This window comes from Pagrus major, chromosome 17 (assembly GCF_040436345.1).
Source record: "Pagrus major chromosome 17, Pma_NU_1.0".
Taxonomy (NCBI): domain Eukaryota; kingdom Metazoa; phylum Chordata; class Actinopteri; order Spariformes; family Sparidae; genus Pagrus; species Pagrus major.
Window position 1 is genome coordinate 11,667,072 of NC_133231.1, and position 27,118 is coordinate 11,694,189.

Genomic DNA, 27,118 nt, shown 5'->3' on the forward strand with positions numbered 1-27,118 from the left:
CATTACTCTCTGGGTACCTAACGGATTCAAACCTCATTATCAGCTAGTGAATTTTTGCACATGGACATAAAAAACATGCTTGAAAACATCTTTCATGGTCCATGCTTAAATCACACATGTCAAGTGTCAAATGCACAATGGAAGAATGCAGCATTTGTTATTCTACTGGACCATTTATATGGCACCTCCTAAACACGTCATACATTTTTCAACATGTCCTTATGCACGCACATCCTTTTTTTAGGGCATTTTATGCATTTAATGGATAGCAGACGGTACAGAGATGACAGAAAATGAAAAGAGAGATGGGGAATGACATGCAACAAAGGCCCCTGGCCAGACACAAACTTGGGATGTTGTACTTCATGGTCAACGCCTTAACTCCACCACCAGACATCCTTTTCAGTACTTTTTTTTTGCGATCATGAGAGGGATGGAAACCCTTACTTGTGTCCGGATTCATGGGCGATGGTGAATGCCAGGCCCAGGCCGGTGTCCTCGTTGATGGTGCAGCTTCTGTACTTGCTGCACATCCCGCTGATCGGAGCGAAACCTGCAAAACCAGTGAGACAATTTTTACACCAGAGCTAAATTATTGTATCAGCTATAACTCAGTCAGTTCAAACATAAACAGCAAGCATTGATGAACATGAAAACTGTCAAGCTGTGTTTACTCACGCTTATTGAAATTTTGTCTTTTTAACTTTGCGATGCATTATCTGTGCAAAACAACGTTGGGTCGGATTACTTTGAAATGTAGTCAGTCACTGAATACAAATCACAAGACTAATATTTAATAAGTAACATAATCCAATGGGCTGCAAGTTATCCTTACTTAAAAAATACTGGCACAAACTCCTGGTGTACTGTGTGTATTCTACAGCATTTGCAACGAGATAAGATATCACTGCCATTATCAACCATACAACTGTGGTAGATGCAAATCAGCTGATGAACGCTTGTCTAAGAAACTCTGCACATCAGATTCGCTTATCTTAATCATCATGAAAATACGTTTTTATCATTTTAAAATTGGATTGGGATAATAATAGTGATTTATTTTTTGCAATCTGATTACAACCAGTACAAAACCAAGAGGATTCTCTCAGATGGGGAAAATAAAACTAGCCTGAGCTAGTTGTGGACTGCAGGCATAAGAAAAGTCATACACACCATAACTGGGTTAAACCCCCTCCATGTGTTAAAATATGGGATTCAGTGGGAACATTCCTATATTCCCCTGCTACCTTTAACTTCACTTTAAAACATTCTTACTCTGTCTTCACTTCTTTCTCCTATCTCTCATTCTCTATTAAACTGCCTTTTTACTATTCAGATCCCTCTATGCCTCTTCCTCACACACACATACGCCCTCACACACACAGGACCCCTGGCTCTGAATCAAAACGGATAATACCCATGGGGGCCTCCCTTAATGTTTTTGTCTCAGTGTCTCAGGGAGAATTTTAGCCTTGTGTTTTGTTATTTTACAGCTCTAGTCAGTAAGTCATTCGCCATAGAGTGAAAAAAGCCCTGAAGTAATGTTCTCATGTGCATAAGTTACGTGAATAATGATATTAAACATAAGCAGGCAGATTGACTGTGAGAACTGCCAGTTAGTTCCTTTTTAGTGTCAGCAGAGAGGTAGATCATTGCTATTATATACTGGTTTTGAAATATGGAGGAAAACATTGAGGGGTAGAGCTGTAACAGTAATGCAAATAAACTGTGTTATATACTGACTGGTAGCACTAATGCTCAAATTGCCTTGTACCTTTGGGAATTACTCAGAACTAACTCTTTTTTGGCTGCGCACACACAGACCTTTGAACTGGGCTTTCATAGCGACGATTAGGGCTAATGCTAGCCTCGACACTTTGAAGTCAAAACTTAAGTCTGGGTTTGAAGATAGTGTGTGTGTGTGTGTGTGTGTGTTCGTACATGCGTGTGCTTGAGTGTGTGTCACTGTGTGCTTCTCTGGGACACACAATGGAAGTTTTTTCTCACAGTGCGGAAGACAACACTGTGTCGGCATGGTCATTACCACAAACAAGCTGTTGTTAGTTTGTTAGATGGTGTACACTCATGGTGGACTGTGTGTGTTTAAAGTCGCTGAGCTCGGTCTTTTGTGAATGTTCTGTGATTTGAGTGAAAACATGATTAGCGTGTTTCATTTTCTGAACTTGTAGCTTATATTCTTAGTTATTCGTAGTTGTGTGTGCAATAATGTGTTGTTTTCTAAAGATCTGTGTTTTATACACAGATATTAATATATTCCAGATTGCCCTTCTGATAATGCTTGTTTATTCTCATTATACCTTTTCTTTTCATCTACTGTTAAATGTCATATTTTTCCAGGTTTTTTGTGTCATACTGTGGAGCTGGAATGGTCGGAAAGCTGCACATTTTCTCAACATCTGGTTTGGTTGAAGTGACGCTCGGTCACACCGTGTGACAGAGGACAGGGACACCTTCCCAGAGAGAGACAGACAGTAAGAGAGACTAATTTCTATCAAGAGCAAGAAACAAACATGTAATAGGAACCTACGACATTCATTTCAGTAATTCCTCTTGTCCTTGCATGTTCTTGGGATCCCCAAATTACACTTTTAGGCATATTGCCACTGCAGAATTTTTAGCCTCTTTAGGAAAACCTGTTCATGCAGGAATGTTGCTTCATTATTCCACCTCGCCATTCATTTTCAAATGTACGAACACAAAATAGGGGGCGTTGCTGTTGAGTTGAATCAACATCTGTGTAAAAAAGGTCAGACGGTGGGACACACGCTGTTACATGCGCTGTTGTGTTGTGCGTCACGCCTCTTTTGCTTCCACTGGCATGCTATCCAGAAATCACTGGAGCAGCATTATGCCATTATTACAGCAGTGTTGCAGGATCTCTGTGTAAAAAGGTCTTATGTCTTAATGTTGAAGATGTACCGAGAGTATCACAGGGTTCGTTCTTCCAGGAGCAGATGTCGAGTCCCGTGAGGAGGATGGCGTGGTCGTGGTGTCGGCCCTCCCTGCCTCCCAGGGTAGACTGCCAGTGGCAGAAGCTGTTCAGTGTGTGGTCTGCATGGTGGTTGATCACCAAGCCATCCTGTGAGATAAAGCAGATAAAAAGAGGCAGAAAGAGAGACAATGTTGTCTTTATGGAGGGAAGCTGTGAGCACAAAGTGTTTTTGATTTCAATGAGTAACGTGTCACTCAAATTAAATGACATTACCTTCCCTGAATATCCATTAAACCAACTTATACCTTCATAGAATAAGAAAAGGCAGGTTTGTTGCTAGATCCTTGCTTGGTCTTTACAATCAGTCACCAAGATCTTCAGACACATGTATGTCAAATGTCAACATGAGGATGTGACAGGGGACACTTGATAAAATAAGTGTTGCTGCTAGGAAGACACACATGTGGGACATTTTTGGCATTTTTGGCATTTCTCCTGCTGATAATTGCCTCTTAAGGAAGATTGCAATCTATTAACCTCACAGGTGGATGGAAACCGGAATCCACTTTCCTTGGCCTGCTTGACTCTGTCTCTCTGACAGTACCCCACCTGTTTTCCTCTGCGTCTGTCCCTCCCTCTCTTTTTCTCTTGTCCTTCCATCTCCCGCACTCTGCGAGAATTTCCCTCTTAAATCTGGCAAAGATCCAAGGAAATGTACACCCTATAATTAACCACTGTAAAAGTCCTCAGTAGTTAGGACGACCCCGGGAAAAACTCTGCGCGACTGAGGAGATCTGGACCTCTAGGCATAGAAACAAATAAACAAACAGATGATGTGCTTTGTGTTTTCCATTCCCTTCGTGTCTGAAGCTTCATGACGTGTACAACCAGACAAACCCATTTCAAAAGGCAGCCATCAAACCTGCCAGTGCCTACAGGCTTTGATATGCTCACCTGCTCTTCATCCAGAAGCACGAGGCCCACGATCACTATGTTGATGTTCCCTCCTATCGTACCATCTTTGAAGAGACTGGAGACCTAGAAAGCGCACAAAGAAATGTTATTACAATTGCTAACTTTACTCTTCTTAATATTTCAGGTAATATTTTCTCCAAAGCGACTTTGCAAACAGTTAAAGGATAGGTTCACATTTTTTAAATTTTCCTAAAAAAATACTCACATGCCCAAAGACATTGGAAGAGTTATTGTTTCTCCTGTCCATGCTTGTTATGACAAAATTCCTTCCTAAGGTTCAGCCAAAGTCAATAAGAGACTTCAGAAGTTTAACTTACACATATCATATAAAGTGGGTCTATTTATTGCCAAAATCCCTTTATTTTGTTTCCTCTCACAAACATGTTTTCAGAGAGCTTTCAGTTGCTTCTTTTGGTCAATAAAGTGACATTTTGAACGTTTTCTGTCTTCAGACATGCAGGATCAGTCATTAAAATATTAAAATTCAGAAAAAGGTACTTATCTTAAATGTATCTAGACTTTACACTCAACTAAATAAACATGTTGCCTACTGAGTCAAAAAAGGTCCCAATTACTCCCAGCTGATCACAGTTTCCTATCAAATGTCTTCCTTCATTTGATCTGAACATCTTCTCTTCATCAGTAATATTAAGAACATTTTCCATTTCTCTTTGTCTGCTCGATGTCTTAAATATACATATAAATGTGAAATTATGGGATCATTGTGGATATTTCCATCTATGGGTCAAGCTTACTTGCACTACGTTGAGTTTAGATATTAATACTGTTTCACTTCGATCCATAAATTATTGCACAGACACAGAGAGATCTGTGTTGAATGTTTGAAAAAACAAACCCCTTTTGATGGTATCGGCGGGTTATGACAGCCAAAACTGCTGTTTCCAATTCAGCTTCACCAATCTGACCATCAATCATAACAGTTCGGGCTTTGAAAGAGGACTCCTGATCTTTTGTGCTTGTCCGCTCTCCGTCTTTCTCTCGGGCCCTGTGAATACCTCAGGTGCCACTCACTAAGCCTTTTTTCCCCCCGTTCAGGAACACTCTCATTCATTCCTTATGTTCCTCATGTTTGGTCTTCCTCTGCACTGACTCATGAGAAGACACATGGCTGTGGTTTGTTACTGAATTTAAGCAAAATTCTGAGGTCAAAGAGGCAATCAAAACTACTTAGTTAAACCAGGATCCTGCTGGAGCACCAGTGTTTGACAGAGTTTCAGATTTGCACAAATGAACAGATAGAGTGTCACTGTGAATCACTGCGTTTTCACTGCCTCATTAAAGAAACACTCAGCAGTTTCCATAGAGCTTCAATGTTTTGCAGTATACATAATGTACAGCACGTTTTTTTTTTTTAAATCAGCAATTACAAAAGGTTTTTGAAGTCATTCGACTCTGCCACAAAGAAAACATAAATCTACACAGATGCCGTAACGACATATCACATTTAATTTTCAACAAATATTAAATAACCCTTTTAAGACCCATGAGAGCTGGCAGGTGGGGTAGGGGGCTGGGTGTTTTCTATGAAACTCCATCCTGTATTTAGGTGACTCCTCTGAGGCGGGCTGTGACTGCTCCAACTTGGTTTCTACTAAAGGGGACTATGTTTTCAAAATAGACGGATTATCTTTGGATTTGTCAGTCAGTCATTAAGTAGCAAAACGAGCGTGACGGAATTTGCTTGCAGATCAGCTGAGAGGGACGAGTGGGGGGCGCTGTGATCTCACCCAGATATCAGTTTCATGTTTTCAGATGTGCTCTGTCTGATAAGTGAAGATGGAAGACAGGGGTGTCAAGTCACCAAACCCTTTCCATGCTGTATAGTGACAAAACATAGAAGTACAACTTTGAAGTCATTTTAAGGTTGTGGCAAGCGATAACTTGCCAAAAAACACTGCTGACTTACATCAGGCTTTGTTGTGCTGTTGTTAAATCCACTTGATGCAATGCAAGACTCACCTCACCTGCATCCCTACATCATGTTTGCTCTTTAATGTAATACTCAGAATCAGCCATGCTAGCCACTCTGTTAGGCTGCAGCGTACTTGAGCAAAATGCTAACATTAGCCATCATGCTCACAATAAAAATGGTAATATGCTAATGTTTAGCAGGTATAATGTTTACACTAGCCCGCCTTCATTAATATAAGACTCAGAGTCAGCCATGCTAGCTGCTCTGTGAGGCTGTAGCCTTCCAAATGCTAATTTTACCCAACATGCTGACAATAAAAATGTTAAATGTTGATATGCTAATATCTAGCAGGTACAATGTTAGACTATTCATATGTTAACATTATACCATTATATCCAAATAAAAATGTGAATATCCTAAAGTTTTGCAGATTCATTCTCTGGGGACCAATTTCATGGCAATCCATCAAATAGTTGTTAAGCTATAACAGTCTAAATTGGTGGACTGAAACACAGTCTGACATTATATATCTCTAATGCCAGGCAGCTAGCATGGCCAATGAGCTGGTTTACGCAAATAGTAAAACATCACACCTCCAGTAAAATCTATAAACTTCTATTTTAGTTTTTATTCTAGGTCCTATGATGTTTAACACAGTACTTAATTAGGTTTATCTTACCATGTTAAGCACTGTCAGAACATATGTGGTAATGTTCTCGTGGCCATGGTTGTCCATCATCTTCCTGTCCACCACCACCAGCATCTCCACGTTGAGCCTCTGGGTGCCCTGGTTCTTCATTAGCACAGCTCTTTTGTTCCTGGGGAGGAACTTGTACTCATCTGGGAGGGTGAAGACATCCTCTTCTGGAGGTTTGGGCATGTCTGAATAAAGCAGGACAGAAGGTTTAGGGAGTGAAAATTCAATCAACTGTTTTGGGAAAAAAAAGCCATGTGTAAAGAACAAACTGAATGACACTTTATGAAGCACACTGGGGCAGTAAAGTCAACATGATTAGGAACAATCTGCACAGTTTATTGGGCTGGAAGTGATTGATGAAAGAAAAAACAATAGTGCATATAATGGCAATTTAATAGCAGTTATGACATCCATTACAAATATACAACCCTTCCTTCTCACAGTATTTGAAATTAACCTATAGCCATTGGCCTCTGCCAGCGACTGTTAACCGTCGATTCTGGCAAGTAGCTGACAACCATTCTGGGTGATTAACTATACTCTTACGTTCATGACCTGATGTCATGGATAAACTGCAAACTGAGACTTTTCTTTTTTGTGTTGTTGACTCTGGCAGTCTCAGTGTTATGCTGCCATTAAGTAAAGTGTGAAACCGCAGTTTGTGGTTGTACATTAGCAGCAGTTACAGCAAGTAGAATTTTCTCTGTGTAACGTGTTAATATGAAAGCTACAAGAAAATCCATTTCGCTGTCAGGGTTGTCATCAACGAGATCTCCGAGTTATTTAATATTCTGTGTACATAACACAGTGTTGGATAATGATGGACCAGGAGCTGTTTTTTGATTTATTACAAAAGTAAAAGCATGTGTTCACCTGCTTTAGATAAAGGTCATTTTGAATGGTGTTCAAAATTATGTCAGTGTGTCACAGATAAGATAAGCTTTTTTTCTCTAATGGGAATAAAAATGATGACGCCTCTTGTAAAAACCTGTCAGCACTTTGTTAAGCAAACATGTGCTTTGGCAACCACAGGCTTAATCTTAACACAAACTGCCCAGCGCTGCCCTTTATTACTCTCCTTCTGAAGTTGGGTCACGTTTGGTAATTACGTCTCACATCAGGATTCACTTCTACGCTATGACATGAGGTCAGTCATACACATAAGTCAAAGCAAAGTGCAGCCTAAAACCATTGCAGCTTGTGATATTATCTCCTCATATCTCCACTTTTATGTTTTCAGGTTATCAAAGCGTTCACCCACAGCTGCCTGGCTGCGATAAACTATAAAAGCTGGAAAGTTTGCTTACATAGGCGGACAGCAGGTGAGCGACCAAAGTGCCTTTGTGACTAAAACATGGCACAGGTGTTCAGCGATGTCATCCTATGGGAATGTAAACATCAGTGTGTTTTCACAAGGGACAGACAGCTGGGGTTCTGCAGGGTAATGGTGGTGGTACCAGTCCAATCCCCGTTCCCTGCTCTCTCTCAAATGACCCCAGTGACACCAGCAATGTTAACTGATCTGGTGGTAATTTCTTGAAAGCAAACATTTGTCAAAGTGTAAAGTGAGTATAAAACATTCCCCTTCACCTTTCAAAGGTCATGTCACCAACCATAAACTGAGATAATATTCTCCAGAGGAAACATCTGTCATCACGTGGAATACAAATCAAAACTTCCTCTGAAAGCTTCCCACCCTCAGGATTATTTGCGAGGAAATTTACCAAACATATCGATTTGCCATAGTGTTCAAAGGTGACAACATCTCGTCTGGGTTAAAAATGACTGACAAGTCAAAAATGCTGTCAACTGAAAAAGCTGCATGTCTGGATTTATAAGCCTGTCTCTCGTTAAGTCAATAAAAACACCCTTCCTGTTTTCTCTCTTTAACACAGCAGGGCCTAACGATGTGTTAACGAGAATGTGTTGCTTTTTAATGAAGTGCTACAAAATGATGCACCATGTGTTGTTCTTACTACATGAGTACTGTGAGCTTTTAGAAGCTGTAGATGTATGATAATAGTGGCAGTTAGGGCTGAACGATTTGTGAAAAAAAACACATTTTGGTTATTCGGACAGATGTTGCACCATGAGTCAAAGATTTTAGTGGAAATGGTAATTTTTGGCATTTTCATTTTCACCAAACAAGCATGTTCCTTCATGTTCGGAGAAGACGATTTGTTGGTGTAGCACTACAATTCTTCTCTCTTCTATTTAAAATGGTAATTGCAGCTCCTGTGATCTGGATTTTGCTTTTGGCGATATGCGGTTTTGATAATATTGCGATTAATTGTGATATTGAGATTCAAGGCAACAACAGTTATATCCATCCATCCATCCATCCATCCGTCCGTCCGTCCATCCATCCATCCATCCATCCATCCATCCATCCATCCATCCAGCCAGCCAGCCAGCTTGCACCTACCACATCCCTGGGAGGCCGACTGCTAACACAGTTAATTGGAAACATCAACAAACAGAATTACTATTTTCTTTTCTCCTTGACGCTCTAAGTGGTGTGATAATTCCTCAAAACCTTTCCTTTGAGTTCAAACCACTAATTTGGTTATATGTTGAAATTTAAGAATATTATGACAATGCCAAAAATATACCATTTGAGAGTGGAAACATTCTTATTTGAGTGTCAAATGTTAAGCATTTTATTATTTGAGGGATTGAAAAGGGCAAAAATGACTACATGAGATTTTACAGCACAAAATAAGTTGCTTAATGTAATTTTATGAGTTAAAGTAAAAAAAATAAAAATGTTATCCCTTCAGGGAGAGAATACAGGTGAGTGAGATTAACCTCATTACAGAATAATGATGAGAAAGACATCTTGTACAATATTTGCAGAAAATGCTCATGCAGTGTTTTTCTCTTTTCACTGCTCTCCATGTCCTAGGTGCACACTGTCTCCCTGTTCACTTAATACATGCATGTGAAGCGTGTGCAGGAATGTTATCTCAACAAGAAGAGGTGATGGTAGTGCAGTTTTTTTGAAACGCTGCATGCGACATGTGGACTAGAAGGAGGAATTGCCCTTACATACATTTCTTCCGTCTCCCGCAGAAGTGCTGCCTCTGCCTCTCCCCGTGTCTGTAGTCACTGTCGTTGCGATGGCTGGCTTGCTGCTCTGTCTGTGTGTGTCTGCGTGATTTGTGATGAGTTGAGTTCGTGGATCTCTTCTGAAGCGCCCGAGGCTCACGTCCTCTCTGCTCTGTCTGGTAGTCCCTCTCGCTCTTGTAGAGGATGTGTGGCTGGTGAGTGGACGGCGCCGTGAAGTTCTCTCTCTGAGCGAGGCTGCGGGACACGGGCCTCAGGAAGTAGTCTCCATCCTGTGTTCTGATCAAACCTGACTAGAGGCAAAACACAAAGTCCCATTAGCTTTACAGCAGTATTTTTAATTTTTGACTTTAATTTTTACATCTGCTTGCCCATCATTCAAGTATTTTATGACACTTATGTCATAGAAAATTCAAACTTGACCTGTGGAGTCGATATTGTTTATGCTCAACACTTCAGCCTAAAGAGCTGCAGTCAAATATCATAAACAAAAAAAACAATAACATCGTCCAGCTTTTTCTTTCGCTTCCCAATCGGTCTCTGTCAGCAATTAGTGAAAATCTGAGTCTTGGGGTCATTGTGAACCTGACCCCTCTAAACCTCCTGTATGGCTCAATTACTGCCCTTGTTTCTTCATGTTCAACATCTGTTTTGCTGTTCGGGGTCAGACGTTATCTCAGCAAAATCTAAATAAGACTCGGTCAGATAGAAAGAGTTTCAAACAAAAGGGGTGGAGTGAGGATGAACGGAGATGGCATCTCTGTTGTAAACAATGTATACACTCACGGATTGCAAGGTTTAGGCATTCCTTACTTAGATATTTACATGCATTAGACATCTGAATTTGATATGTAACAACACTAAATATTTCTCACTCTTTGAAACTACTGTTATGGAGGCCCCCGGTGCCTTAAGCTTTCGATTTTAGTGGATGAGTTACGGGGAAGCCCGTTATAAATCTCTCTGAAGGCTTAGCTTTCCTTCAGCTGACCTTATTCTCTCTCTCTCTAGTTGAGCCCGTCTCGGTCTCTTTCCCAAAGAGACAGAGACATTTTCACTTTTCTCATTCCATTTTCAATAAACCTCTATCAACACAGCCGATTCAGACACTTTCTCTTGCTCCCTAGCCTCTCTCTTCGTCTGTCTCGGTCTCTCCCAACACGCACCACATCTGCGTTGACAGTCAGCTGGCACAGAGTGTTTGGATTGTGACTGTTCTTGGCAGAAATAGCGGTTTCCCTAAAATACTTTTAATTGACAAACTTTTTTTTTTTTTCTTTCACTGTGAGTGGACTGTGAGGTCCTTCGTCACTGCAGCCAAAAACCTGGCTGACAGAAAGAGACTGACAGTGGAAGTGCGGAGGCTGCTGCTGGCCTGGGGTGAGTGTGTGTGACAGTCCCAGCACAGTACAAGGTGGACGTGTGTATGTTGGACAGATTATGAATGTCTGCGTGTGAATGTGTACATATCTGTGCATACATGTGTCTCTTCAATCGTGCAGAAGCAGACCTCTATCAGTGAGCATTAGCTTGATGCTATAATGAGCCCCACTACTGATTTTCCCCATTTCATCATCACTTACTAACCCGGGCCTCTGCTGAACCTCTGCCAATCTATCAACCACAGATCAGGAAACCAGTGGAACAGGCTTCTTGGAAAATGCTGTGACTGTGTTAAGCACTGAATTTGAAAATGATGAAGTCTGAGAATACAAGCCAACACAGATGTGTAAGCTGTGACCACAATGACTGTACAGTTTACAGCTTTCATCACGCAGGGCAGCAAAAGAAAGTTACCATGCGTTTGTGAATTATTGCTTAGACAGCAGCCAAACTGCCTCAGTCTCTCAAATGTCATAAAATATATAAATGCTTAAACTTTGCAAAATCTAAACCGAAAAGAGAACAAAGGCATTCGAGAAGTACAAATGCGTCTGTGTGACTCCTTAAGTGCAAGGACGCTCGTTCAAATCCTACTTTTAACTTTTATGTTCTCACCACAAGCCGGCGGAGAGCAGTTGTTGTTTACAGGTGTTTCTGCGTCAGGTAATGATCATTTACAGTAACATGTGTTTGACGGACAAAAGACGCAGCGATGCAGGAATACATTTGGAGACATATTTACGTCCGGAAACACTTTTTGACCCAGTACTTATTGGGATGATTACAATCTTTTAGGCCCTTTAAAAAACAAACAAAAAACACAATATATGCTTTATAATATAAGTCCTCAAGTCTCAGACAGTGTACATGTTTACATCCTCAACTCACAGGCACTGTTATTTCTGTTCTGTGTTAAAACGCCCAAAAAGCACAGCTGACAAAGTTGCACTGACCATTAAAGATTGACCCTGATATACACTCGAGAGGGTGGAGGATCAATTATTGAAAAAAAGAAAAAGGAGCAATATGCTTGCTAATCCATGACCACCCTCCTCTGTATTGCAGCTCGCCTGCAAACGGTCAAGAAATAGTCCTTGCCGGGAACCCCAGCCAGGATCATTGCTTACAATCACATGTGACAGCCGGTGCGTGATCCTGTCATCCGCGTGGCACTCGCCCAGGCGCTGTGTAATCACAGGCGATAGTCATAATTTGGTTCCAAGTCACGGTGAGGCCTCTCACCCGGACTGCGCTGCTGTCAACTTTTCTAAAGCTAAGTACTTATTCTGTGTGTGGTGTCGGGCATTAGCTCTGCGATAGTTATGGGTGCCATGTGATAGTTTCTGCTGATTTGCATCTTCACCCTCAACAGTAAAGAGTTGAAGCTTTTGGAGGACTGGAACAAAAAGGACGTTTCATGTTTATGTTGTTTTTGTCATCTGGGGTTATTTTTGGTCAGCTCATTCCTTTGGCAGTAAAAGGAGATGGGACAGATAAAGAAGAGGAAATCCATGATGGAAAGATACAATCACAAGTCTTACACCTGCAGCCTGTGAACTAGACTGTTTATTTAGGAGTTGTTATAGAAACTGTCGTGTTCAGATGTGTATTAAAGAGAAGTCTGGAGTTGACAGGGTCACCTGGCTGACATTTAGTCTGAAGGAGAATTATGTATATACTTTGAAGATACGCGCAGAGCTGAGGTTATTATACGGCCAAATTCATCTAACTCATCTAACTCCACTTTCTAATTTACAAACATGGCTTTGCTTTCACTGTTGTTTACGTCTGCATATAACACAGAGCAGTATGCAGATATGTGTGGATGCATACAGTCAACAATTCAAAGTAGGATCATGCGGAGGTGAGGCATGTCAACAAGCATGAACGTCACGATAGCTATGAGTGCGTTTCATGGCGACAACGTTCGCTCTCTGCCATTTCTGTCAGGGCCACATGCACATGTCACATGGTCCGGTCTGGCTTGTCAGCACTGGTGCTGAGGTTTTTGGCCTTTTCGCTGTCATCATGTTTTTTGCTGGCTCTATTATATATATTTTATTATACATATAATTGCTCCTAAGTAGGGTTCTGGAGATCTTCACGAATCTTGACGAGGGTTCAACTCCACGGTCTCTCAGCAAAATAATTTAGATTTATGCAGATCACTATGTAAGATCATTTTCAACTGCTACATACTGTACATAAGGATGTACTCTAAATACATACTGGACATAGGGATGTACTGTAACAAGTGAAATCTATATTTATCTTCTTTATCTTCCTAAAACTTTTGTCAGATTAAGGGTTTCCCAATCTCATGATTTCTGTAGGTGTTCACCTGAAAGCAGAGCTACGGATGAGCTACTGCTAAAGTTTGTGTTTGAGGCTCCATCATAACAAGAAGCACAAGCCTCCCTCCAAACATCCTCTTGCTTTCTCTCATCTACGCACGTCTGCTGTCACACTGACTGGGATGAGCTGTTTCTACTCAAGACAGATGAATGCCACTTATTGTTTAATGAGCACTGTCTGCGTTTTTTTTGTCCTTTGAAAATCTTAAAACATTCAATCCAGATGTTGACTCTGTAATTTTTAACTTGTGTTGGTAGGTTCTGTGTTCTTTGGAAGCATGCACATTTCTATACCTAGCGTGGAGAATAAGTTTTCTTTGTAGGCAGAAACCAGACGAGAAATTGTACAGAAAACCATATGTAAAAGCAGTGGAGTGTATGTACAATAAATTCAAAATGTTCATCTCTTACACAAAGCAACATGCATCCTCTTTGTCTTCCTCAGCATAACAGCAAACATACCCTAGAGATAGATCGTTTTATGACTTCTGTAGTCTGTAAAGTCTGCACGGTCTTATATAAAACAACATGCATCCGCTACTTCGTCAGAGTATGTGTGTTTGAAAGCCACTATGTTGGGAGATTAGGTCAGCTAGTGCCTCTCCTAAATAGCCAAAGTCATCAGATTACACACTGCGCTCTACGAGGTGCAAATAGCAGTCATAAAATGCTGAAACACTACTTGGGAGGGCGCAAACAGCTGGACTCTCTGGAGTCAGACGCATCCAGACAAGCAGCGACAGGAAGGGTGAGGGGGGAGGGGGGGTTACGGTAGGAAAACGGAACTGAGGGGGGGGAGCATTCAGGGCATTACAAGGTGCACCTGACTGTGTGCAGTATATGACTCTTCCCTTCGTTCTGTCTTTACGTTGCTCTCCTTTATGGAGACCAAAAGTACGGAGGCCCAGAGGGTCAAAAAACAACCACTTTTCAACAACAACATTTCGGGAAACACAACAACATCGTTATAATGTCATAGTGTTTTATGAAATGCTGTGTTGATGTTGTTGTGCTTTGTGAATTGTTGTGGTGTTTACCATATATTTTTTATTGTGTGCTGCTATAGTTGTGTACTGCTATACGGTAACTGACAACAATAATCAGATTTGTACCATTAACGACTGCCAGAAACAAAAAACAGAAATGCAAGAATTTAAGTTGAAAAACAGGTGCCATTATAAATCAGCTCTTCTCAACCTCGCAACATAAGCTTAACATATCCAAACTTTTCTTTTGACAGTATAAAGTACAGAAATAATTCGCCTACCGTGTTCGTTTCATGCAAACTGGTTCCATGATGGCTACATTTCTAGCAGTTGAAGGCAGGGATTTTAAACTTTGGCTCTGTGTTGACAGGGCTCATTGGAAAACTGGGAAGGATACTCTGACATTGCACTTCAGCACTAGACACCATTTCTTAATCAATTAGCTATTTCACTTCAAGCTGTACCTTCGTCATCTGTTGGCGAGCTGTGCAGAACACATTACATCAACCGGAGGTCAATTTGGAAACAACAAAAGTTCCAAACCGACTTCCAGCCCCACATATGCACATGACTCTACTTAGCATGAGAACCATGAGTGATGTTAGCGAATGATAAAACGAGCAACAATCCTTTAAGATCATTTGACTTATCTTATAGCATGTTTTGAAAATTGATTATAGCAACCTGCCAAGACCACAGTGCCTGCTGTTCAAAGCTTCATCGCATCAATGGATCATCCCGCACATATTCTTGGAAATCCCAGAGGTGTGACGAGTGCGCAGCATTCTATTATTACAACTACTACATGGCCTGAGGCTGGAAACACACCCGTCATTTTACAAGAGGAAAACACATGACCTCCAAGTGATTTGTAGTGGGAGGACATTGAGCATTTCCCTTTGGTACAAAGGAAAGGTGTGCATTAGAAGTCTGAGTCAAATTAGAGAAACAGATACTGATAGATGTGAAGCTCTGGGATAATGAAGTAAATTTAGAGGGGAAACAGAGCCAGAATCGTCCCCTATTAATGTTTACTAGTTTACAGAGTGATTGATTGATATGTAATATTTCTAGAGGTGATTTTATAATACATCAAATATAATCCACAAAAAAAGTAAGACAGTCTGGCAGTGGATGGTAATGCAACGCTTCTGTGAAAGGCACTTACAGGAACCAGTTCTTACTGCATTCTGTGCCATGGTACCATCAACCCACACACCATGTACTGTGTGTGTCTTGAAAAGTTCCCAGTTTTGTGGAAACACAACAGACAACTTTACAAATTAACAAGACCATAGCTGTATTCCAGTGTATACCAGTAAAGACAATGTATGTCCCAATATGTAGTATGATGTCTGCGGTCTGGCAAAAATACCAGGACTTTTTTTCTGGTTTTTACGACCCACAATCCTCTGTGCAGCACAAAATACTTCCCACTGACTGAACCGCCAAGAGGCACAAACTGATGACAGCTCATTAGCTGCGTTCCAAATCACCTACTTTTTCTTTTTACTACAAATTTCTTTGAAATGGGCCGGATGTACAGTAAAGAGGGTCAAATGTCAAGGTATAATCTTATGACAAAGTAGTATGTCCCAGTCTGTGCCTGCTGCATGCAACAGTTCTTACTTCAAAAAGTAAAAAGAAATAGTCTTTAGAATGCACCTAAATGAGAAGTTAAGCTATCAGCTAAGACAGTAGACTTTATCGTCTTGGGACTGTGTATGTCTTTACAAAATCTTGTGCCAATCCATCCAATAGATGTTGAGATATTTCAGTCTGGACCAAAGTTTTGGACCGGCAGACTGACATGGCTATCCCTATAGCCATAATGCTAGCATGGCTAAAAATCCCACAAGAGGGATATATAGAGGGAAAAAATCATTCATGATTCATGGTGTCAGAGTGCAATGCCTGCATGGCTCTCTCCTCACCTCTCAACTCCCTCACCCTCATAAAAGCCAGACTAAAGAGGATTACGCTGCAGCATAACGTCGACACGGAGAAGGACCTGCTTTATGGTCTCCTCTTCCACATGTGTGTCACTGTGCACATTCTCAAACAGTTTGGCAGGTGAACAGAGTCAGTGGGATTGGCCCGCTTCGTCTATTCCACCGATTCCTGCTTGTATGAGCGAGATTTTTATGGTTGAACTCCCTACCGTCATCAAAGTGGGGCTAACCACTATATGGGCTGCCAGAGGAGGGGAGTTGAAAAGGCAACTTATACATGAGCTTTACAACGTAACACTCATTACAAGGGGGGTTTCTGCACTTCAGAATGCCAGGGAGGGAACAGTCGTCCTTGTAGCCTCCATCTTTACATCTCTCTGAACCAATGTCATTAAAACTAATGTACAAAGATAATTGAAGAGGCTTTAACAACACAATGATACAGAGAACAAGCCACACTGCACATAGAAATGTACATTTGAATGACCAAAAACAAAGCCTTTCAGGAAATATCAAAACTAAGATTGATCTGTCTGGATATGTCAAATTTGTATGTTTTATATGTACCATGTTATTTCTACAATACATTTCATATATCCAGTTCAGATTACATGTAAATAAGATGACTTTCATGTAAGGAGGAGGAGCTATAGGGCAACACAGCTGCCTCTGAGATAGTGTTTCAACATTTGTAATTCAAAAAGCACTAGATATTTTAAATGTTATTGGCAACAAAACTGGATATTTTTGACAATTTGCGGCCCAAAACCAGGTATTTTTAACGAGACGGTAGAGAATTTCCAGCCATGTAAGCCAAGTAAGCCAAAACCTGAACCTTTGTGCCTAAACGTAAGCACAACTTTGTCACAACATGACAAAAAATTTCAACATAAAGAAACGTAGAAGTTTCAACAAAACAAACATAAAGTTTCAACACATTTCGACATGGTTAACGTGGTAGTAAACTTTTGGTTTGCTTTCTACTGAAAGGAGTTGTCATGCACAGTAGATTCTGCGGTATGAGGTTTCTCGGTCCAGTTCAATTCTGACAACATAATTACCTTATCAAATACAATCCCTCAAACAAAAACAGAGTAAAGGGTGACAGAATGACCCTGTCTAAGGGGTATCATGCAGCAGCTGGAGGCCAGGACTGGTGCTCTCACTGATACAGCTATTGATCGGGGGGGTTCCTCTGGTCAATATTTACTTGCCTCCTGCCAAATAGGAACCTGACCAAAGTGCAAGGTCTCTTACTGCTCTGAGGTGGCCTAGTTAACCTAGTTTTGACCACTCGTAGGCGTATAAATGGAACATGTGGAGCACACAAAACATAGTATGTGCATATACATAATTACACAACACATCTTATATTCAGTATATAGGTCACATATTTCATATTTCAGCAGTTCAGTGCATGATGACAGACATTTTGGCATTTCTTGATAAATGATAACTATTTTTAGTTTTCCCCGGGAGTCTAAATATCTTTGTCTTTGACTGTGCAGTTCTCTAATTCACATCAGAAAAAGTCCCATTCTCATTGATGCACTGACCCAGTCCGTCCTAGCCGGCCTCAGTCGTGAGAACCACATTTACAGCCTCTGCAACCCTGGACCTTTTGGCTGAATCTTTTATTGGGATCTGGTCTGAAATGCAGACGCACACACATATGCACACACACACACACACACACACACACACACACACACACACACACACACACACACAGAAGAAGAAGAAGCATCCCTGGAGATGTGCCATTCTCTGTCTGCAGTTTAAGAGGGCAATTCTCAGACACAGCAGTGGTCCTCCACAATGAAAATATAAGCAGAAAAGCAGCATAAACAGGCCTGAAATTTATTATGAATATAAACACTTTCAAAGCATCGCTGAAGTGAAATGTGGTCAAGTTGGTTTTTAAAGGAATTTATTTGGTTAAAAACTGTGAAAAGAACCACAAGCTTGAGTTGTCAAGCTATGAACCGCAAGATTTCTCACAAATAAGTATCATTAGAGGAGTTTCTCTGCATGCTGCTGTACTCTGACTCCAGTGATTGTTGCATTGTAAGTGAACATGTGTGTATGTGAGCTCAAGAATGAGAGGATTACTGTGCATTCTCAAAGCCCTTTGTTCTCTGGTCCAGACTGCTAAGAGGGCCAGTTTAACACTTGGGGTCTTACTGGAGCGGAGCTGCTTCACTAAGGCTTACTTAATGTCATTCCTACAGTAATGTTTCCTTTATATTCATGCAGAAGTGGAGGAGGACCACCAAGGCAAGAATTGAAATACGGCCAACACAAACAACTCCAGGGGCACTAATTATAGCTGAACAGTTAGCAATATTAGCCTGCATCTTACGGTAATGACTTGAAAAGTGATGAAAAGAGGTACAGCTTCTTCTTCTTCTACCATTCTTCTTCTGAAATTACCCTCCAATCAACTGCAGAACATATTCAGAGCTAGTCTTTGGTTCACACACACACACACACACACTCACACACATACACACGCACACACACACACACACACACACACACACACACACACACACACACACACACACACACACACACACACACACACACTTCAACCCAACTAAACACAAAAACACTACAAATATCAAACATCAATAAATCTGCTCAGCTTGTTAGTTTTGCCGTTGTATATCACGCTAATACGAACATCATTAACAAGTGACCTTGCAACCCAGCTGCACACCATCCTTCCTATTAAGGCAATTCAGTGCAATTAAATTTCCTATATATTGTATTTTTCAATTTAGACACAGTCATTTCCCTACTTCTGGTGCCAGCTGTGTTACATCTGAGACTATTACTGCTCATGAGTTGAGAACCGAATAAAATCCATGCAAAACATGTCAGTCCGGGTAAAGAAATAATAAATGAAAATTTATATCCATGACCTGTACTGTACTCATGTGTTGGCCATGGAAGCTGGTCAAACAGTATACTAAATAAGAAGATGAAATACCACCAAAACATTGTTTTGGCATGAATGTGTTTTGGGAAATTTTCCTGGCTAATTGACCAAACCTTCTGTGGTGTTCACAGACTTGACTTTTCCATTCATTAGTTATTCATTAGCTGATTTAGGCACAAGTGCAATATGTACAGAATGAGCTAGATCTACTGAACTTCTGTGCACAATTTGCCGACTTAGCCACTGGGTTTTTAAGTCAACGTAAGTTAAGTACAAGTCAATATTCTGACCCGACCAGACAGACAATGCATTGACTCAAGTGCTGTGTGAAAGGAAGCTTCACAGTAGCGCACTGAAAGGACCGCTTTACTCAGCCAGCAGACTGTGCATGTGTCAAAGAGAAGGACAGTGTCTTACAGTGAAGCAAATGTGGTTTTATCTAGATTTACTAGCTGGCTGTAATCTGATTTTTCTCCTCCTTTGATGCTTTGTTTCCTTCTCACTCAATCCTTTAGCTCAGTGTCTTGTCGGCATGTGGTGTCTAACATCTTCGAACTCAAAATTACAGCACACCTTAAATATTTATGCTTTCAGCCAGTTTCTTCTACTGCGTTAAGTCTTCGTGTTAATTCAGTGTTTTATAAACTTTGAGTCTAAACCCAAGATGGGTCACGGACCTCTCTCCTCTCTCTCCCTCAGCATGACAAGAACGGTGATGCTGTGTTTATATTATCAAGGGTCGCAGGATGAGCCAAATTTAAGAAATGTGGCTCCCAGGCTCACTATTTCTTGCAACACACCAATCCAGATCGGACTCCTCTACTCCCTCCTTTTCATCCAGACCCTCCCGCAACCCAACTTTTGTGCATGTTCAGACTCACCATCCCTGTACATGTGGACAGTGCCACCGAGGAGTTGACCCTTGACCTCAGTGACCCCTGGTAAAAGCAGAGGTCGTCCTGGTGGTAGGGCCTCAGGCTCTTGGTGCCGTTCTTTCCCAGGACCTGGACAGTGAAGCCAGGTGCGATCAGGCTCTCCGAGGCCTCCCCCAGCTCCATGTGGAAGTCCTGCCCCAAGCCAGTCAGCCGGAAGTGGACCGTTTCACTGCTGCTGCTGTCTGGGTTTGATAAGCCTGCATCTTGGGTCAGGGATCTGCGTCGCCTTCTGCGCTGGTGGTGGGCTACTTCGTGAGAGATGTAAACACCTTGGTGGTTGACCTCATAGGGAGACACAATCTCATATTCTGGATGGGAGACATAGGAAGACAGCCATGGAGTGAAGTAGTTAGAGGTTACTGGGTGTTTGAAACAGCCATGGAAAAATCTACTCTTTTGATATAGGTGTATTAAATAAATATCATGGGATCAAACAGTAGGAGAGAGTGCCAAGAGAAAGATATGATGCTTGATGTCATGGGCTATATTTTGTAGATGTGACCTGGCAAAAATAAAACACATTATCTTTGTGGTCAGTGTGGTCAGTCCTTGCTAATTTCATCTGTCACACATCATTTACCGTGATATACTGTGGTGTGTGTCAGCTGCTACCTTGCTTGCATCACATACTGAATAAAAACTACAACCTTCTCCCTTCCTTTTAAAATTTTCCTTGACCTGCCTCATATACTTTTGCTGGCGGGGTCAAGAAGGAGTTACAAGAAAAGGAAGGGTTTTAGACGATTCCAACACAGGCCCTTCAGCGCAGAGTGAATCATGTTTGACCTGTGGTGTTTTACTACAGTTTTTACTGCAGCTCAGGCTGGATAACTGCAGGTCATAAAGGGAGATGGTGGCAGGTCACAGGCCTGGCCTCTTAGATCAGTTAAATGTGTAATGGCGCTGTGGCTGCAGAAACTAACGGGGCTTTCCACCAGAGGTCAAATCGAAAGAGGAGCCGTCTCCTAGAGCTGCAGCGAAATTGGTTTTCCAGAGGAAATCATGACAGTGGTCACTGCTCCTGTGCATCGTCTGAGTGAGAATGGACTGACCTACTAAAGGAATGCATCCTGTAAAAGGAATGAAGCATGTCATTGGCTTTGGAGACCATGCACAAAAAAATGCAAAATTGCAAGAAAGTGTGTTAAAGTTGCAATATGGAAGATTTGACCAACGGTTGAATTCATACTCCGAGTAAGAGCAGCACATCACCAGAGAAACTGCTGCGGACTGTATTCTGTTTATACATCCATGACTGCAGCTTCTGTAAGCATATTAGCTCAGTTAGCTGGACAAGCTAGCACAGGTACTTTGGACCGCAGGGAGAAAGAGGTTTTCAGGCAGGGGGCTAGCTGGTTAGCATGCTAACTTCAGTCGATATCTCTGCAACACAATACATAGATGTCTTTGACATAACGTCAGCACAGTGGTTTCTTTACAGTCTGTTGATAACGTTCGTTCATTTTTGAATGTTTCAAACTAAAATTCTTTCATTTTGCACCTTTAAAGGGGCACTTTGTAGTTTTGGAGAAGAAATTCAAACTCAGAGTTTTAATTTTTGCAATGTTAATGAGGTAATAACACAGAAATATTTATTTTTTCCATAACTGAATAAACAAGCTGTTTTTAGAGGAAACACTGTTTGAAGCTCCAAAGGTGGCAGGGTCCGCCACATATAAACAAAGTAAAACAGTATGAAGTTGTGTTGTCCTTTAAGGCCAGTTTGTTCATTTAGTTTATTCAGTCAGGAAAACAAAAACAGTTTGTTCATTTAGTTTGTTTAGCCATAAAAAACTGCCAATGAGGAAAACAAAAACCACATAGTGCACCTTTAAAACTGTGAACTAAGAGACACTATAGTGTTTTACAGTTACTCTTCTTACCGTGATCAGATCTTAGTGGTTATAGATGGAGCCTGGTACCACAAGCCACCACACACCATGAAACCTTATGCGCTTGATACACTTCGGGTCTATGAGTAACCACCAAGCAAACAAATAAAACCGTGCCGCTGTTGATTTTGTGACAGTGTCGTAATGGCCATTTGCGAATGTGTTCAGTCTTGCCATGGGAAACTGATACGTGGTCACTTTATCAGCTTAAAGTGCACAGAAATAACAGCAACCTTGGACTTACAGTCAACGAGAGCCGAGCTCAGCTACTGTACAGTATGACCTGCTTCAGCAAGCCAGAATAATGAGTAAATATAGCGCAGAGACAGACATGTTTCTGCAGTGGGAGAAACACGCAGGGTGACAGACAGTGTGTCATCACTGGCAGTGTGAATGCCTGAGGTTTGAACTTGGCTGTGTGGTGCATCTTGAGGCTGACTAATAGCCTGTACCCGCAACATGACATACACTTATTAGTGGATGCATTTATTTAAAGCACCCTGCATTAACATGACTGCATATGTAAACCTCCAACTCTTGAAGTGTTGCAGCCGAGATCTGCTCAGAGCGTTACAGGACTGCAAAGTGCATACTTCAGGTCTCAAGGCTTTTCTGTGCAGACACTTAGGAAGAAAATGGTCTTCTCTACCCCCAACACACACAGTTACACCCAGTCAACTGTGTTTGTTCCGCCCTAACTCAAAAACCAGCTGCAGTGACCCGTGTCTGACAGTATACAAACACAGAGTCTGCGGGAACACACACATCTTGTCTGATGGACTGAGACAAAATCCTGCAGTGGGTAGTTTGTTGGTTTAGTGGCTCCTGAGTGCCATTAGTACTGATAGGGGATCCCACCAATGGGTGCCTTGGCTTCACAAAAGATTGAACCCTTTCCTCACCCGCCCTATCACGCAGCTCTATGAATGTTAAACACATTAACACTGCTGTGATAGCTGTTGCAGCACTGGCTGCGAGCTGCTTTGAAACAGAAGAGAAGGGCATCCCCTTCACTTCTTACTTCTGTTTCACATCATCGCCACATGTGACCAGAGAAAGCAGGTCTGGATGTTTATTTGTTTACGCGTCTGCTTTTCCTGGAAACAAAACAAAACACACAAATGAAAAAAAAAAAAATCAAAGAAAGCACAGCCAAAGCCTGTTGCTGACTCAGCACACCATATGGGGTTCGATGCACAAAACAAAGACCAGATGAACATCTTGTTTGCACTTACCGCCTGCACTAATTACTGCATTGACTATGGCAAGCTACTGCAAGAATTTGTGCATCTTCATCGGAGACTCCCCACGTGTGAAAATCTAACATGAGGGAGCCGTTTTAAGTGTGTGTTTAAAACAATTATATGAACACATTCATCTTAACTTTTTATTGCCACAGGGCTCCACTAACAGTGCCTTTATTTTGCTGTGGAGCTTAACTTGAGCTCCAGTGCTGCTGCAGCACACACTGATGGCTCTGTGTCAGGGTGCACGTCGCCCCCAAGCGGTGAAGAGAGGCAGCACATAGCAGGTGAGCGCTGTTTTGATGCTCCTGTCCGTCTGATGGATACAGTAGATGGCTTTACTTTTAATTTAAACGCTCATAAAAGAAAAATAAAAATGCACAAAGCAGCCTCCTAAATTAAAAACTGCATACATCTGCAAAAGCTTTAATTCAAAACACTTAACCTACCTGTGTGCGGAGGTAAATTGAGAGATCGGAGCAGGGCTGATGCGTCTTGATGAGATTCAGCAGCATTAGTCAGGAGCGCGCTCTGTGAGGGAGGAAAGTGGAGTTAGGACTTGAATATAACTCGTGAAGTGCTGACAACTTTATGAGCTCTGCATGCGTGTGCGTGCAGGCGCGGCGGAGATAACACAACTCACTTACTTTGCTCAGTGTGACAAAGCAAAAGAGATGAAGAAGAAAAAGAAGAGGAAGAAGCGACGGCCGCGTCCTGGTCCGGTGTCTCCACTCTGCGCAAATACGCAAGAAAGCCATCCCCTGACTGTGGCAGGTCACCTTTACGCAAAAGCTGAAATCAGCGCTCGCCGGCGGTCCCAAGATCTCCAATAAAAGTCCGACAGGAGCAGCAGCAGCGGGACTTCTGCAGGGCTTGTGCTGAATGAAGCATCAACGACTCTCACATGCAGGCTTCTTCTTCACTTGTGCCACTTTGGTTCCCATTCATTTCCAAGCGCGAACTCCAGTCCTCTCTCCCGGCAACTCATTTTCCTTTTTTTCCACTCAGACAATCCGACCAGTATCCAAGCTCTCTCTCTCTCTCTCTCTCTCTCTCTCTCTCTTTCTCTCTCTCTCTCTCTCTCACATACATACACACACGCGCTCACTCCCTCTCTCTCTCTACCCAGTGACCCCCGCGGACCATTTTGACTCCCAGTGAAATCATGTGATTGTCTTAAATAGGCCGCGTCTCGTCTTGGCAAAAGCACACTCCTATGAAAGTCGCACCGAGTCTGAATCTGTTTCCCGAGGGAGCACTGACTGAACACAGGGCTGCTGAGGAGGGCTGTGTGTGCTTTGAGGAGGGGAGGGGGCGGTGGGTTGGTGGATGGTGGGGTGGTGGGGGTGGTGGTAAATACAGCCCCTAGCCAATCACATCTGACACCTGTGTGCTGAGAGATGGGGCTTGTAACCATCTCTCGGATTGCAGGAGGATGCATGTGAGGGGAACAGGAGAGAACAGGTAGACTGTGCTGCTGGCTTGCAGGGTAATGAAGTAATTGCATCTAGATTGCAGTAACAGCTGTTTGTTATGTTTGTTCCACATCAGGTCATTTCTAAATGATGATGCATTTCACCGTATTAAGTACAGGAAGGAAAATGTTTATTCGAATCCAGTAGTCTGGATTTTTCTCAGCCCAAACGTGACCTGGAGATTACACCCCGAAGCAGGTAATCAGTAATTTGTGATGGATTACAGTCTGAAATTTAACCTTTGACCCTGTTTAATCCGCTCGTCATTCTCCCATCTCTCCCGTATTCCGCAGCTGCACTGATAGGCACCGTGCCAGCATTTCTAAACTCCCCACAATCATTCATGGAAGTGCTCAGGAGTGTGGGAGCCAAAAGGATCGGGAGCGCTTGTTTCATATTCTGGAGCATTTCATCCTCCCCAAAAGAAAACCAGATGAGCTCTGCACTGCGCAAAGAAGAAATAAATGTGTGTGACGGTTTACGGTGTGATCTCTTGGCACCGAGTCAGAGCATCAGAGTGAGAGGAATCAGAGGTGATCGTAAGCAAGCTGGTCTATGAAGTTCCATCCTCTTTTTTTTAACACTAGCATCTGTTCCACAAGTGTCTGTCTACAGTGTGTTTCTTTTATAGGTTCCTTTTATTTCTACAAAGCTGGAATATGCAGAAGAAGGAGTTTTATGTCTTTATCTCAACATAACTGGAAGAAAAGGAGACGTATAATTCTCATTTTCAGGTTCATAATTTTATTCTGGGTTACTACAAGGATAGTTTTACATGCTTTTACTCTCAAAAAACACATCAGTTCTCTCATACTGTCCAGTGCTGCAGCACTGTATTGCCCCTCTGCCTGAAACGCCCTGTATTAGCTACTGTCTCTTTAAGGCCCCTCCTTCCAAATACCCACTCTGCTCTGACTGGTCAGCTCACACACGTCTGAGCCAGCACCGCTCACAGTGTCTCCAGTCGCCTCTGTCATGTTTAAAGCTTCAAGTTAACTTCACTTCTACTGTGACTATAGGTGTAAATTATGCAAATGTGTGACATGGTGATGTAGTGTGATGTCATGAAGTCACGGAATTAAAGTGTTCCTGACAAAGCGTTTCAGGCACTTCTTCGGGCTGTTTTGACTTTCAAAACTTTTTACATTCACAAGAAAACAAATCCAATTTTGATAAAATGAAATAGAAACACTTTGGCTTCGACGCAGCATGCAGTCTGTGAAGTACCAAATAATTACATTTATAAAACAATTGTGGTGGAGTCTGAAGTACAATATTTGCCTACAAAAGGTAGCAGAGTGGAAGAATAAAGTAGCAGAAAATGGAAAGACTCAAATAAGTAAAGATACCTCAAAATGGCACTTATGTACGTATCAAAAAGTTCATCTGTGTTCGGTGTTCATGTGTCAAGCACAGTAATGGATAGACATTAAGCTTGAGATATGGAAAGAAAACCTCAGTATCATATTTCAGTGTTTCAGAGAGAGTGATGAGAGAAGACCTGTATGATCAATTACACTGAGGACCAGGGGCTACACCCAAAAGCAGGACAGGACTTCAGCTCTCTGTCCTGAGGGTTTGTGCTAGGTGTTTCATGTATCTTCAAAATGATCTGTCATGTTAGATTAGTGATAGTGTCACACGTGAAGGATTTATTTATTTGCACTTTCCCCTACGTGCAACTCCTCATGAGAAGTGGGCAAAAGTAAAAGAGTAATGTGCTTTGAGCCTATAAAACTGATACATATACCAAACTTACTTCCAGATTACTGTCTAAGTTTGCCAGTTCTGGATTTAATCAGTGATAAAATGCCATCATGAAGACAATTCCTACCATATGTTTGGAGGCTCAGGAAATCTTTACAGTGTCAGCTGCTGCTAAAGTTACATCGCCCCTCCTCCTCCTCCTCCTCCTACACTGATACACGCACACACACCCACACACACACACCTTACTCGCACACATGTGTGCACACACTGCTATGCAATCCTCACTCTGCACCTGACTGTTATCATGTGAATGAAAACATACTGCTTGCATATTTGCCGTGTAAGTGAAGTCTTTATATTTGTTCAGCAAATAATGCAAATGCACACAGCTGATTGGAAAGTTTCCAATTCTTTGAACTTTGAAACAGTTTGACAGTATTGTGTCCTCAGACAGTCTGACAGCAGTATGCTTCATTGTGGGGTGTATGCAGGGACAGCACATTGAGAAAAAATAAAGAGAAGACGCCGCATTGTTTGGAGAGCATAAAGAAACCCCCTGTAGTCCGGGCTGAGCCGGCTGCTGTGGGTGAGTTGACCTATGAACTGCTTGAGCTCCTGT

The 27,118-nt window shown here is 41.9% G+C and overlaps 1 protein-coding gene across 1 annotated transcript in view; it reads right to left on the reverse strand.

Annotated features, from left to right (window-relative positions):
- Positions 1–24,460, reverse strand: part of adamts16 (ADAM metallopeptidase with thrombospondin type 1 motif, 16) — a 55,352-nt gene extending 30,892 nt beyond the window's left edge. Inside the window, exons 1-8 of the mRNA XM_073485437.1 lie at positions 24,440–24,460; positions 23,764–23,845; positions 20,125–20,486; positions 9,611–9,917; positions 6,541–6,743; positions 3,908–3,991; positions 2,941–3,100; positions 448–553 (exon numbers count right to left, since the gene is read on the reverse strand). Of these exons, the coding sequence (XP_073341538.1) occupies positions 448–553; positions 2,941–3,100; positions 3,908–3,991; positions 6,541–6,743; positions 9,611–9,917; positions 20,125–20,486; positions 23,764–23,845; positions 24,440–24,460 (1,325 nt within the window). The remainder of the gene's footprint in view (positions 1–447; positions 554–2,940; positions 3,101–3,907; positions 3,992–6,540; positions 6,744–9,610; positions 9,918–20,124; positions 20,487–23,763; positions 23,846–24,439) is intronic.
- Positions 24,461–27,118: the final 2,658 nt, after the last annotated feature.